The sequence below is a fragment of the Portunus trituberculatus genome, chromosome 12 (genome assembly GCF_017591435.1).
Source record: "Portunus trituberculatus isolate SZX2019 chromosome 12, ASM1759143v1, whole genome shotgun sequence".
NCBI classification, from domain to species: domain Eukaryota; kingdom Metazoa; phylum Arthropoda; class Malacostraca; order Decapoda; family Portunidae; genus Portunus; species Portunus trituberculatus.
In genome coordinates, this window is record NC_059266.1 from 10,413,699 (window position 1) to 10,428,698 (window position 15,000).

Consider the following 15,000-nt stretch of genomic DNA (forward strand, 5'->3'; position numbering starts at 1 on the left):
CTGTTAATGGCCGTATAGCTGGATAATAAGCAACGTATCTAACAACAAAATTATATTATATATAAACTAGATCACTTTTTATGATCAATCGGTAGACAGTACGCAATAAGAGTATCAACTTTTCCTAACAGTAGAATGTCCAGGTCACAGGCAATTCCAGCACATGTTCACAAGGCTGACCATAACGACTGTAAACATGGCTCTTTTATATACGACACGTAAACGTGCTGTTGTACAGTAATTATCAACGTGAACCACTTTTTGCCTTCATGAAATTGAACCATACTCGTTAATAATCATATCTATACATACACACTTACAGAACATTATAATATATAGATACAGTGGTGGGAGAAGTAGGGAGGGACACAGGAGTGAGGGAGGCGAGGAGCTAGGGAGAGGAGAGGAGGGATAAAGAGGGCGAGAACTTCCGAGACGTAGTAGTGGTTAGGAATGGTTTGGGTGGGTGTGGGGCCACACTTTAATTCGAATGCGTCATGACTCATTGGCTTTGTGTTATTTTTCACGAGTAAAGTCCTCACATAACACATATAGCACTGTGGTATGTTTTTTTTTTTTATACCATGTGGGCTTTTCACGGGAATTTATGGGCTAAAAGGGATACTTATTAAGGGTACCTCCTATTTCAAAGCCCACCCGCTAGGAAACCGTTGCCCCGAGTGAGGAAGCCCAACCTACACTCAGACCGTAGACAGGATTCGAACCCGTGCGCTTGGAGACCCCTCGGATCCCAAAGCACGCACGGATCCACTGTACCACTGTAACCATAAATTACGAACGGATGTTCAAGGTAGTGTGTTGAAATATCATACTAATCCAACGATTCGTTTAGGAGATATCTGAAAAAAACACCGCTTGTCCATCGCTGAAATGTATAGTAGTTTCACTTTACCCCTTCTTGTAAATCGTTTAATTTTTTAGAAGGTAATGACAAATGACGCAAAAAAATAAGAGAAGAGTTCATGAGTGCAATTCTGGATAGAAGAACAGGAACAGTAGAGGTAATTTATAAATGAAAGAAATAGTAGTGTGAAACACCATTATCAATTGGTTTAAAAGAACACTATCATGCATCAATAGCACAGACAGAAGGACCTTCGTAGTGAAAACTTACAATTAAGAAAAAAACCCACTTAGGTACTAATCTGCAAACGGTCTGAAGAGATTGTCAAATAAATGTGATAAATGTCTTGAAGTCTCAAATCGACCCACTTACCATAAGTGGGTCAATTTGACCCACTGCCTTAGAGACCCCCAGATGGGAACCGCCTTGTCGTGGTGGGGGCTTGCGTGCCCTGTGACCTGGCGAGCTAGGCTAGAGGGGCTTAGGCCCTGCTCTGCCCTTTCGAGGGGAGAGGGCTACCCATGCTAGTAAGGTCGCCAGTGAGGGGCCAGACTAAATGGTTCCTACGTAGGCTGCCAGTGGACCAGCGGAGCCACCCGCTGGAGGGATCGCCCAATAGGGGCCGTCCTGTGCTGGATGGTTGGGTGTCCAGGCTGGGATGCTTTGGGAGGGGGTCTCAGCTCTGTCGTGGACAAACATTCGTATCATGTGGGGCCTTTTTAAAACGACTGGTCCGCATGGGGACGAGGTACCCGTCCACGGCAGCCAGCGCTCCCTCCCATTGTAGTCCCAGTAGGTGGTTTCCTTGCCCCTGGAGCCAATTTTTGTGTAACTTTATATATGGTTAAACACAAAAACATTCAGGTTCTCGTGAGGTGGCTGACCTGGCCCACGAGACGTCATCTTCAGGTCTGAGTGGGAAGGAGGATTCCCTCCACAAGGGCCTCCCACAGCAGTCTCCTGTTCTGGGAGTTCTTCTGAGGGACGCATTTCTGCTGCATATGACTCCTTTGATGGTAAATGTTAATCCATCATTTTCTTATCACGCCTTGCACTCACTTCTCAAGGTGTATGGCACGGTTCTTCGCATTCGACTTGTTTATGATAAGGACTTTCCTTCTAACCGCTGCTATGTAACGTTTCTGTCATGTGATGAAGCCCGTTTGGCTTATGAACATGTAGCATCTCTGCCCCTTGCTGGCTCTGGCTTTAAAACAGAACTTCTCCAGTCACGCAATATTTCAGACAGTGACATGGATTACATCCCAAATCTTTTGAAAACTATTTAGAGAATTCAGTTCCTGAAGTCCGCCAGATCCCGCCTCCACGTTGGTTTGTGGCGTACTACAGAAATGGGCGTGGAATTTCATCCATGCCTCCCGGTACCTGTCCAAAGAGATCGGCACGATTCCTGAGGGAAACCTCAAGAAATATGGAAGGGGTGCTAGTGCGAGCAAAGATATCACGCAGGCAAGGATGTTGCAACATCTCCCATGCCCTTCTGACAGCATGTTTGAGACTATTAAGGCTCATCCCACCTTTAATTACAGTAAAGGTTGTGTGTACAGTCAGGATCTTTATGAATTTCCTGAAGAGGAAATACTAGCAATGTGTCCTAGCTCAGTCCAAAAGGTGACTAAGATGAGGAACTCCTCCAACATGGTCCTTCTCACCTTTTTGGTTCCACCCTTCCTGACCGTGTTAATATCGGTCCTATTAATCTTAGGGTGAGGCGTTTTGTTTCTCGCCCTCTTCAGTGTTTCTCATGCTATGGGTACGGTCACGGCAAAAGCTCCTGTAAGGAAGCTTCTCGATGTGGTAATTGCTCTGCACTAGACTCACATTCTGAGGAGCATTGCAATGCTGCAGCTTATTGTTTCCATTGCCGTGATGCTCACCAGGTACGTTCCAGGCAATGCCCCAGGTATCGCCTGGAGCAGGACATTCTACAGCTTGCTAACAGTCAGTTCATCAGCCTCGGTAGCGCCCGCCGTGAACTCCTGTACCGCCAGAAGGACGGTACTGGTGCGACATCCTATGCTTCATTGGCCGCTCGCTCTTCAGCTGAGTCTGCCGGTCCGAAGACAACTCCTGCTACCTCTCGCTCTGTTGGGGCGGGTGGTCCTGTTCATTTGGCCAATAGGTTTGCCCTTTTGTCCGATGACTCAGTTGAGTCATCTCAAGAAGTGACGAGAATAATACGGACTTGACCAAAGTCACCCATGTAGTAGATGTCCATTTGCCACCTGTATCGCCTAAGCCTTTGAAGGGCCTGACCAAACGGCACCGCGGCTCTGCGGAGTCGATAGATTTAGCTCAGCCTAAGCAGTCTAAGGTTTCTCCCGGTGCACATGATCGTGAGTCCTCTAGGGACCGCTCTGCAATGGTAGCTCCAGTAGTTTCTGTCCAGCCTTCTGTGACGCCCTCCGTCTCAGATCGGGCTTCTTGTGATGAGGACGGTCTTAGCATGGAGACGTCCGATGATATTGTCACAGCCGTCCCTCGTGGACCCACTGTATCAAAAGTGCAGTCCAGCCTGACCTCGTCCTCCGAGGACCGGTAGGAGTGATGATGGTTCGCATCACTCACCGATAGGCCGAAAGGCTGCGGTCCAACGACCCGGCACATCTCAACTCCCGGTGTCTTCTCGTCGTTTGATTATTTCTAGTCAGGTCAGTCACGGGCAGCCTCAAAAGGCTCGCCCGTCCACTGCACCCAAATAGTCATCTTCAAGCTTCTACAGTGGAACTGTAGAGGCCTTCGCGCCTCGTGGGGAACTCCGAGCTTTGCTGTCGGAGTTCTCTCCAGCCTGTGTAGCTCTACAAGAGACTATGCTAGGTGATAGTACTTATTCTAGTCCTCCTGGCTATCGTGCCTTTTTAACACTCCTTTCCTGACCAGGGCCACCACGGTGGCACAGCTATTCTAGTCCGTCAGGATATACCTGTTATCCCGGTACAACTTAACTCTCCCTTCAGGTGGTTGCTGTTAAGGTCTTTATGGGACGACTGTACACCATTTGCAGTTTATATCTCCTCCTCGGCTTCCTGTCTCCAGGGGTGAGCTTGACGGCCTGGTGCGTCAGCTGACTCCGCCTTTTCTTTTGTTGGGAGATTTTAACGGCCGTCACCCATTGTGGGATGAAGGTGCTAGTAATCCTCGTGGGGTTTTAATCGGTTCTTTTATTGAGGATGAGGGATTGGAGGTTTTAAATTCTGGGATGTTACACATTTCCACAGTCCTACTGGGACTTTTACAGCTATCGATCTTTCTCTTGTACATCTAATTCTTTCCTTGATTTTAATTGGCGGGTCCTACCGGATTTACACGGTAGTGACCACTTTCCGATTTTATTGGAATCTGTGAACTCTGAGCCACAGTCCCGGCCCCACGCTGGGTTTTAGACAAGGCAGATTGGCCTCGATTCACAGACCTTAGCTCTTTTATCCGTCCGCTGGCTGACTTTTCTACTTGTGCTGAGGCTGTTGATTATTTTACCGATTTTTTATTTCAGTAGCGCTTCAGACAATCCCTAGGACGTCAGGTCGCTTTACTAAGCGTCCCGTTCCTTGGTGGAACGCAGCATGCACTAAAGCGGTGAAAGAGAAACGGGCAGCTTTCTCTCGTCTCCGGCGACATCGTGGGGACCCGCAGTGCCTGGAAGCTTTTCGGCGCTGCCGAGCTCGGGCCCGCCGCGTTTTGAAAGAGGCACAAAGAGCCTCTTGGAAAGCTTATGTCTCTTCCATTAATGCCCACACCCTCTTACGGATGTCTTTAACAAAGTCCGCCGAATTGCTGGGAAGTATTCTGCTCCTTCCCCACCAGTTTTGTTGTCTGCTGGGCGAACGGTGGCAGACCCTAGGACTGTCGCCGACCTCTTCGCGGAGCACTTTGCCAGTGTTTCCCGGAGGCATCCTGCAGCCCGGGCGCACGTCACCGCCAGAGAATGGAATCTCTCGGCATAAATTTTTCTTCCGCTGGAGGGGAGTCTTATAATGTCCCTTCTCTGCCTCCGAGTTGCGGACTGCTTTGTCCCAGTGTCATGACTCTTCTCCTGGCCCAGATGATATTCCTTATGCCTTCTTGCGCCACATGTCTGACAGTGCTTTTAACTTTTATTAAATCTTTATAATATGATTTGGCATACCGGTGACTTTCCATCTTCTTGGGCTGTGGCAGTGGTTCTCCCATTTCCGAAGCCTGGGAAAGATAATCTCCAGGCTACGAACTACCGTCCTATATCTTTGACGTCCTGTATTTGTAAAGTGTTAGAAAAGATGGTAAATGTAAGACTCATGTGGTACTTGGAGAGGGGAAGTACTTGTCATCGGTACAGTACGGCTTCCGAAAGATGAGGTCTACTACTGATGCTCTTTTATCCCTAGAGTCTTCCATTTGTGAGGCCTTCGCTAATCACCACCATCAAGTAACAGTCTTTTTGACCTGGAGAAGGCCTACGACACGGCTTGGTGTCATGGCATTTTACAGTCTTTGTTTAATTTTGGCCTTCGTGGCCACCTTCCTATTTTTATCCAGCAGTTTTTATCCAGACGTCTTTTACGGGTTCGAGTGGGAGTGTTCTCTCGATGCTACTGCTTTAAATGACGGTGTCCCACAGGAAGTATTCTTAGTGTTACGCTATTCGCAGTTGCAATAAATGGTGTTATAGATACTCTACCAGATGGCGTTCACAGCTCTTTATATGTGGACGACTTGTGCATCTCTTTGCTGCTGCTAGGATGTCACTGATTGAGCGCAAGCTCCAACTGGCAATCAATAGGGTGTCCAGTTGGGCCAACATGAACGGTTTTCGATTCTCCACCTCAAAGACCGTGTCTATGCATTTTTGTCGCAACCGTGGTGTCCATCCAGACCCGATTTATATTTAGCCAATAGACGCCTCTCATGCGTGGAGGCGACTCGATATCTTGGCCTTTGTTTGACAACCGTCTCACCTGGGTTCCCATTTCCGTTCTCTTAAGGCGTCTTGTCGGCAGGCACTATCCCTTCTTCGGGTTTTAAGTCACACCTCTTGGGGTGCGGACAGGGACACGTTGCTGCTGCTTCACCGTACACTCATACTTCCAAAGCTGGAATACGGCTGTGAGATCTACTCATCCGCAACGGATGCATGACTACGCACGTCTGACTCCGTGCATCATGCTGGGATCCGCTTGGCTACGGGTGCATTTCGGACATCTCCAATACCTAGCCTTCTAGTGGATGCTGGTTTCTGGCCGCTCGACCTCCGGCGCCAGTCTTCGATGTTCCGGTGTTGGTTTCGCACCCACCGTCTTCCTGATTCTGTCCCTTGTCTGTCATTGTTGCGGGACTCGCGTTCGCAGGCGTATGTCACTCGACCGAGTCTCCCTAAACCTTTTGGCCTTCGAGTGGCAAATCTCATGGCGGATTATCTATCGACCCCACTCCTGTGTACTCTTTCCGGCTCCCACGAGTTGGTTATTGGCAGCTTCCTGCTATCTCCTTATGCCCTCCTGCCATGGATGGCAAGAAGGATTTTCTGCCAGCTCTGTCCCACACACGGTTTTTAGAACACTTTTTATCCATTCTGATGATATCCCTGTTTTTACTGATGGTTCCAAATCCGACGCAGGCGTTGGGTTTAGTGTGGTTTTCCCCTCTTTTTATCGGTCTGGCAGCCTTCCTTCAGTGGCATCCGTTTTTACTGCGGAGCTGTCTGCCATAGTCCTAGCTTTACAGATAATTTTTACTCTCCCGGTTTCGTCTTTTACAATTTTTAGTGACTGTCGCAGTGCTCTTACTGCTCTCTCTTGCACTGTTTCCCTTAACCCTTTGGTTTTATCAGCTCTGGAGTGGCTATATCTTCTTACCAAACGAGGATATCGTGTTGGGTTCTGTTGGGTCCCTGGTCACGTTGGTGTTCCAGGGAATGAACACGCAGACCGCCTCGCTAAAGAGGCAGCAAGTCGCGCTCCATCTCCTGCCCCTGTTCCGTTTCGAGATGTATTTCCTCTAATTCGTGAGGCAGTTGCAGCAATTTGGCAGAGGAGATGGCTAACGGGGGTCGCAACCTCGAAAATGGGAGAGATCACTACTTCCTCTATCCCTCAGTGGACATACACCCATGTCCGGGATCGCCGTGCACAGACTTTATTGGCGCGACTGCGTATAGGTCACACGTACCTTACAAATAAGTACCTGTTGACCAGGGACCCTCAACCTTACTGTGATGAATGCCTGGTGCCGCTTACGGTGCGGCACCTGCTCGTGGAGTGTCCCAGTTTGGCTGACTTAAGACACCGCTACTACTACCGCTGTCGCGGTAGAGATAGCGGTGTCTGTTATATCTCAAGGGTCCTTAGACCAGAGTGCCTGGCCAAGGCTCATGATGTTTTTAGGTTTTCAGGAGAAGTGGGTCTTCTCCCAAACCTGTGAATTTTATTTTATTTTCTTAAATGTATTTTAATGTTTAATATAATTTTATTTTATTTATTCATTTATTTATCCTTTAATTTCATCGTTTTCACCTGCTTTTATTTATTTTATATGTGTTTTATCCCCTTTTGATCTACTTCTCAATTTTGCTGCGGCGCAAGATGACCTACTCTGTTGCGGCGCCTACTTTTAAATTGCCCTCCCCCCCTCCGACCCTCTGCTGTATGGCTACAGAATTAAGCTCGATCCGCGAGTAGTTATGCTGCTCAAGCGAGTTTTTTTTTTTTCACCAGCGTCTCCTGCTTCGGCAGGGACGCCACCTTTGGTCTCTGCAACGGGTCATGGACGTTTTTCAGTCGGACTCTTTCAGGCTTTCTCCTTGAGGAGTACAGTTACTGAAGAAGGCCCTGTTCCTGACTGCCCTAGCCTTGGGCTTTTGGACCTACCATCTCAGGGGCCCTACTCGTTTTCCACAGTGGAAGTCTTTCGCTGGTGACGTCCAGCGTCTCTTTAGCTACATTTCCTTCTTTCCTGGCCAAGAACAAAGGGGGGATCACCGTTTACAACCACTGTTGGTTCCTGCTTGGTTCTCTCAGGGTGCTCATCATCCCCTGTGCCCCGTGGCTATCCTGAAGTCTTACCTGAATGCCACCCAGGACTCCCCTTTTTACCTCGGAGGAGGGTAAGCAGTTACCTTCGAGGAGGATCTCGAGTCTCCTCAGGGACGTCATCGAGGAGGCTGACCCTGGCAAGGTTCCTTGAACCCATGATATTCGGGAAGTTGCCTCTTCCCTGGCCTTTATGAGAACTTTTTCCTTATGTAGAGTGTTAAAAAGGGGCCAATGGAGTTCTCGTTCCTTTGTAACGCACTACCTCTCATATTCTTGGAAGAACACCCCTTGTGTTGCATTAGTATTCCTGTTTTTTTTTCTGGATTCCAGAAGCCATGGGTTGGTTGGGTATCCAGTATTCTTTTTCATTAAAGTTGTGCTTCGGCTATATCTTCGTTTTTTGGTTGGCCCTGACTGTAGCCCCTCCACCTGTGGTACGTAGCACAGTGCACAGGCTGAGCGAGTCTTCCTAAGATACATGCTTTGAAGCCTTCGGCGAAAAGTCTATTTTTGGGAATACGAGTGAACCTAGCGCACATCAAGTTCCTCGTCCTGGCTTCGCCTTTCCTTCCCTCTCTGGTCATTACGTATGTGGTATCTCCGAATGAGGTGAGCTGCTCCTTGCTCAGGGACGCCTCTGCTCGTTTTGTTTTTCCTTGTCAGAAAGGCGTCAAAGCTTATTTTTTTATGCTTTTTCAACATTTTCAAGGTACAATCTCATATCTTCGTTGTCGGTTTTTGTGTCACTGTGGTTATTACCATTATTGGCGTTATTACATTTATTGTTATTGTTGTTGTTGTTATTATTATGTTATTGTTACATTAGTGTTAATTATTATATTACTATTATTATCATTATCATTATTATTATTATTATTATTATTATTATTATTATTATTATTATTATTGTTATTATTTTTATCATTATTATTGTTATTATTATTGACATTTTTATCATTACTAATTATTATTATTATTATTAATTTATTATTATTATTATTACTGTTGTTGTTATTTTTATTATCAATTCATTATTATTGCTATTATTGGTACCATTATTACTTTTATTATTATTATTATTATTATTATTATTATTATTATTCTTATTATTATTATTGTAATGATAATTATCCTTATCGTTATTATCAATAATAATAATAATATTATTAGTGTTATTATTATTATTATTATCATTATTATTATTATTATTATTATTATCAATAATAATAATAATATAATTATTATTATTATTATTATTATCATTATTATATTATTATTATTATTATTATTATTATTATTATTATTATTATTATTATTATTATATTTTTTAATTATTATTCTTCCATTATGATGATCATTATTGTTGTTGGTGTTGGTTTTTATTAAAAATATTGTTATTATTATTGTTATCATTGTTATCATCATTATCATTATTACTATCATTATTATAATAATTATTATTATTATTATTATCATCATCATCATTATTACTATGATTATGATTTATATTATCATTACTATTATTATTATTATTATTATTATTATTATTATTATTATTATTGGTATTATTATTATTATTATTATTATTATTATTATTAATATTATTGTAATTGTCATTTTTTCTTTTTTTTTTCTTTTTCTCATACAAAGTGAAACATACAGCGTTTTGCTTAGTTTTTCCTAATCAGTATGTACTACATTTATTTTTAATCTTCCAATCTCACCATTGAAATCTTAACAATGCAGTGTGCAATTAATAACGAATATGTATGTATCTGCTATGAATTACAGCGCCTCTTATATCTTCAGCAGGGACCTCTCCAAGTTGGCGACGCTGAGGGAGAGTGCACTTTTCACAGCATTGGCTGTGGCTGATGCCGGTGAAAAGGAACAACTGGAAAGAATTGTGATGCGGATTCCTAACCTGCCTTTGAATTACATGCTTGACAGCAAACCTGTGAAATACACAAAAAGCATCAAGTGTAGCAAGTACCCGACCTTGTATGATATTCAGTTTAACAACATCTACTGGCAAGTCCTCCACACCACAAACGGAACCTTTTACTTATACAGTGCCTTTTTTGACAATCGTCCAGCATCCCCTGAAAAGCCGTCCGTTCGCATTTTGGCCATGGTAGATCGTGTCACCCCTGCCGTTACCACCCGCTGCCAGCTCTGGTATGAAGGCGAAAAGGAGCCAATCGTATCCAAGATTTCCGAATACAAATATATTTGGGTTAAATCATATGGTAATTACAAGAATGGTATCTTGCAACCTTACCTTCTTCAATGCATTGTCCCTAAGGATTTCAACAAGCGAGTGCCGCTCTCAGTATCCCTGGTGGAAGATCGATGTGATCCCCCCAAAAATAACTTGCGAGTCATTAACAATCTCCCAGGTGAAGGTGGAAAGGAAAACTTTGCTGTTTGTGTCAAAGGAATAAGTGGATCACAAGACAACAGCTTGAAAATGGTAGAGTGGTTGGAGTTGATGTTCCTTCTCTCTCTGACTGACTGTCGTGGTGAGCGGACGTCCATACCTGAGCTGCGCGCTACCACACTGCCTACACCACCTGATCGCTTTGTTTACGTATTTCGCCAGCCAGTCCCTTGCACTGGCTGCTCCAGGTATGCTTATACCCTAACATGTCTACAACGGCAATATAATACTCATGACATGGGAGTAAATATATACGAAATACGTAGCTTGTAACATTTGGATCCGCTCCCCATTACTGTGACGTCATCAACAACAGTGAACGACCCTCACTATTTCAACCTGTGGTTTAGGATTACTTGCGACAATATTCTGTGTTAGTGATATTCCAACAGCAACAAGATGACAAAGACAAGAGGACAACATAACCAGGCGGCCGGTCAGACAGCCCAGCAGGGTACGTCTACTGGGCCAGCAGCTTCGTCAGTTCCTCCAGTGGTTTCCTCACCTACCCCTTCTGCGCCATCAGTGCTGACCACCACCAACGTGACTAACCCTGTGTGTACCTCACCCGCCGACCTTCTGAGTCTCGTTACCGCTGACACTGCCACCATATCAGAGGAAGGTAAAACTATTGTTAACACCATTGTGAAAGCTGTGCAGATCCTAATTAATCAGAAAGACCAGACAATAGAAAAGATGCAAAATCACATTGTTCAACTTGAAAACAAAATTGCAGAATTAGAAAATGAAATTGAAGAAGTGAATCTGTATGAAAGACGGGATACTCTCATTATTAGTGGGCCAAACTTGCCAGTGGAGGAGCAAAATGAAAACACCACAGAAAAAAACAATAAGAACAATTAAAGATAACCTCCACATAAATATTGAAAATAAAGACATAAATGTAGCACATAGGCTTGGCTCAAGGAATACCCAAAACTCCATAAGACCAATCATTGTTAAACTGCACAGTAGACAACAGAAATATGACATAATGAGTGCATGTGTAACAGTTAAGCCAAACTTATATATCAATGAAAGCTTGACACCCAAACGCCGGTTACTATTTAAAAAAAGTATGGGATATAAGAAAACAACATAGGCAAATCTTTCAACAGTGCTATACACAGGATGGTAGGATTTATGTGAAGCTTCGAATTTCTAACCAAAAACATGTCATCACTACTGAAGCAGCACTTACAGAGTTTCTAGATAAGTACCCAGCACTGAAAGGAGTAACAACCACTTAGATGTGAAAGTAAATTAATATAACTGCTTGTTTATGTTGAATGGTTTCTCCTACTTTTACTACTAAAATTACTACTGCTACTATTAATAACATCAATAATACTATTGCTGCTGCAACTACTACTACTACTACTACTACTACTACTACTACTACTACTACTACTACTACTACTACTACTATCACTAATACTACTACCACCATTGCTATTAATACCACCACTACTACTACTTGCTACTGCTACTACCGCTACCGTTATTATTACTACATTATACTGTTAACACCACTACTACCGCTATTACTGCTGCTACTACAACTACTACTATAATTACTATAGCTAATATTGTTAATACATTAACTTGCACGACTACTACTACTGTTCCTTACACTACTAATCCTCTTACTACTACTACTACTGTTCCTTATACTACTAATCCTCTTACTACTACTACTACTGCTACTACTACTACTACTACTACTACTACTACTACTACTATAACTACTATTACTGCCACCACTATCACTACTACTATTTATAACTGTTGATATTGATTATGTCCCTAATACTACAATGATCACATCATTTGATTTGCCTCTTAAGATGACAATTATTCCATCTGATTCATGAGCCCATCTACTTATTTTCTTTGGCATACCTTAGGAGCCATATATGCTTTGTTGTTCTATCTTTTTTCTATTATTTGCTTGTTTGTTTGTTTGTTCTTTAGTATTACTTTATGGAAAATTTATATAAGTCATTATATGATGATAATCTCATTAATAACACAACTAACACTTTCAATCTAGAATTAAGTCAAATTAAAAAAATTGCAGGACATCAAGACATCAACTGTTTATCTAAGTATTACAACTTTGAAGAATACACTTCAGCTTTAAACCCATTAGCTAACAACTACATCAGTGTTATACATATTAACATTAGATCTTTACAGAAAAACTTTGATATACTAAAGTCTTTTCTAAATTGTTTACCTAAACCACCTGAAGTCATTGCAGTTACAGAAACATGGCTACAGCAAAACACTAAACACCTTTATTGTTTGGAGGGTTATGAGTCATTCCACTTAACGAGGACTGTCAGAGAACACGGAGGGATCACTGTTTTTACTAAAAATCATATGAAAGCAGAACCACTAATGCAATATTCTTTCATTAATGAAAACATTGAAATCTGCACTTCTAAGCTAGAATTAGGGAACACTAAATATATCATTTCAGTAATTTACAGGCCCAACAGCAAACACATAGCTGTCAATGAATTTACTAACATCATGAATGAGTTATTAAATAACGACATATTCAGACATAATAAATCAATCATTATAGGTGACTTCAACATTAACTTACTAGAACACTCATCTCACCTCCCTACCAATTTGTTTCTGAATTCCTTACAATCACTTAATTTTTCCCTCATATATCCAGACCTACAAGATTTCCTGATAGTCCTGCCCTTGGCCAACCTTCACTGTTAGATCACATCTGGACTAATTTCCTACCTCGCTCTCTATCAGGTATCATTCACTTTTCAATATCAGATCACCTTCCTATATTCATAAATATCAACATTGAACCCTTTCCAAATACTAAACATAAAATAACATACAGAGTTATCAATGCCAATAATAATAACAAATTTACAAGTGAATTAGAAGGCATAAACTGGGAAGAACTACTTGTCCTGCCAAATACAAATGAAAATTTTAACCTTTTCCACAATATAGTTAATGAATGTTACAATAAATGCTTTCCTATCAAAACCAAATTTATAACAGCTAAAAGACTTCATAATGCATGGTTATCTAGTGGAATACTTAACTCAATCAAACATAAATGTAAATTATTTAAAATGTATAAATTAGGAATAGTTTCACATCATATTTTTAAACAGTACAGAAATCAGCTCACTCAAGTTGTTCGATCTGCCAAAACTAACTATTATCGCCAAATCTTCATAAACTTTAAAAATAATACGAAGAAAATTTGGCAAGCAATAAATGAACTAAAGGTAACTTTCAAAATAAAGACACAATTAAGACATTGCAATATGATAATAAAGTACTAAGTGATCCTTTAGACATCTCACATGCCTTCAGTAATTATTTTTCTAAAATTGCACCTGATCTGGAGAGCAAACTTCCTCACTCAAATAAAAATCCATTAGATTACCTCAAAGAAAATTATCCAAATTCCATGGTAGTTCCCATTATCACTACATATGAAATGAATTCAGTAATTAAGTCTCTTAAAAACAAAACCTCTGATATAAATGATATATCGGCTACCATCATCAAAAGTAACTCTAGTCTTTTATCAATCCCTTTAACAATACTTTTAATCAGTCTGTAACAAATGGAATTTTCCTGACAAGTTGAAAACCGCAAAATTACTCCCATTTATAAATCTGGCCCTCATGATGACCCCAAAAATTATAGACCAATTTCTCAACTTACAATATTTTCCAAAATATTTGAGACATTAATGAAAAACATTTAATTAATTACTTAGAACACAAAAATATTCTTAATCCTTCGCAGTATGGTTTTAGACAAAATTGTAGCACTTTTAAAGCATTGAATAAATTTTCTAATGACATATTTACAGCTATTGACAAGAAGTTTTCTGTTTTATCAGTATTCATTGATTTTGCTAAGGCATTTGACACAATAAACCATAAAATTCTCCTTAATAAAATGCACCACTATGGAATTCGCGGCCCTATTTTTCATGGTTTACAGATTACTTAACAAACAGACGTCAATACACTTCCTTTAGTTATGCAAAATCATCTTCAACCTTAATTACTCTCGGTGTACCACAAGGTAGTGTGCTTGGACCTCTATTATTTCTCCTCTACATCAATGATATTTCTGATATTTTTTCTGACTCTAAAAGCATCTTATTTGCCGATGATATGACAGTTTATCTAATAGGAACAGATCCGAATCAACTTGTTTTTAGTGCTAACAATGAACTTAAAAAATTATATCAATGGTGCCTTTGCAATAGGCTCACAATAAACACTGACAAAACTTACTTTATGCTATTCACTGGTAAAACTATGCTGGATTTACCTAATGTACAAATAAATAACAGAATAATTACTAAAATCGATAAATTCAAGTTCCTTGGTGTTACTTATGATAGCTCTTTAAATTTTAAGTACCATATAGATAATATTACACTAAAAATATCGAGACATATTGCATTACTTTATCAAATCAGAGATTTTATGCCACCGTATGTCCTAAAATCCATCTACTTTGCTCACATTCACACATTGCTAACATACTGTAACCCTATTTGGTCCACTACTTACCCTACATTCCTAACTCCTTTAAAATTACAGCTCAAGAAAGTTGTCAGAATTATAACTAACAGCACCTACCTTGAACACACT

At 41.3% G+C, this 15,000-nt stretch overlaps 1 protein-coding gene across 1 annotated transcript in view; it reads left to right on the forward strand.

Annotated features, from left to right (window-relative positions):
• The first annotated feature begins 9,558 nt into the window (after window positions 1-9,558).
• The window catches only part of LOC123502643, a 13,636-nt gene continuing 8,194 nt past the window's right edge, over window positions 9,559-15,000 (forward strand). Inside the window, exons 1-2 of the mRNA XM_045251807.1 lie at window positions 9,559-10,521; window positions 10,726-11,092. Coding sequence (XP_045107742.1) covers window positions 9,659-10,521; window positions 10,726-11,092 — 1,230 coding nt within the window. The 5' untranslated portion in view covers window positions 9,559-9,658. The remainder of the gene's footprint in view (window positions 10,522-10,725; window positions 11,093-15,000) is intronic.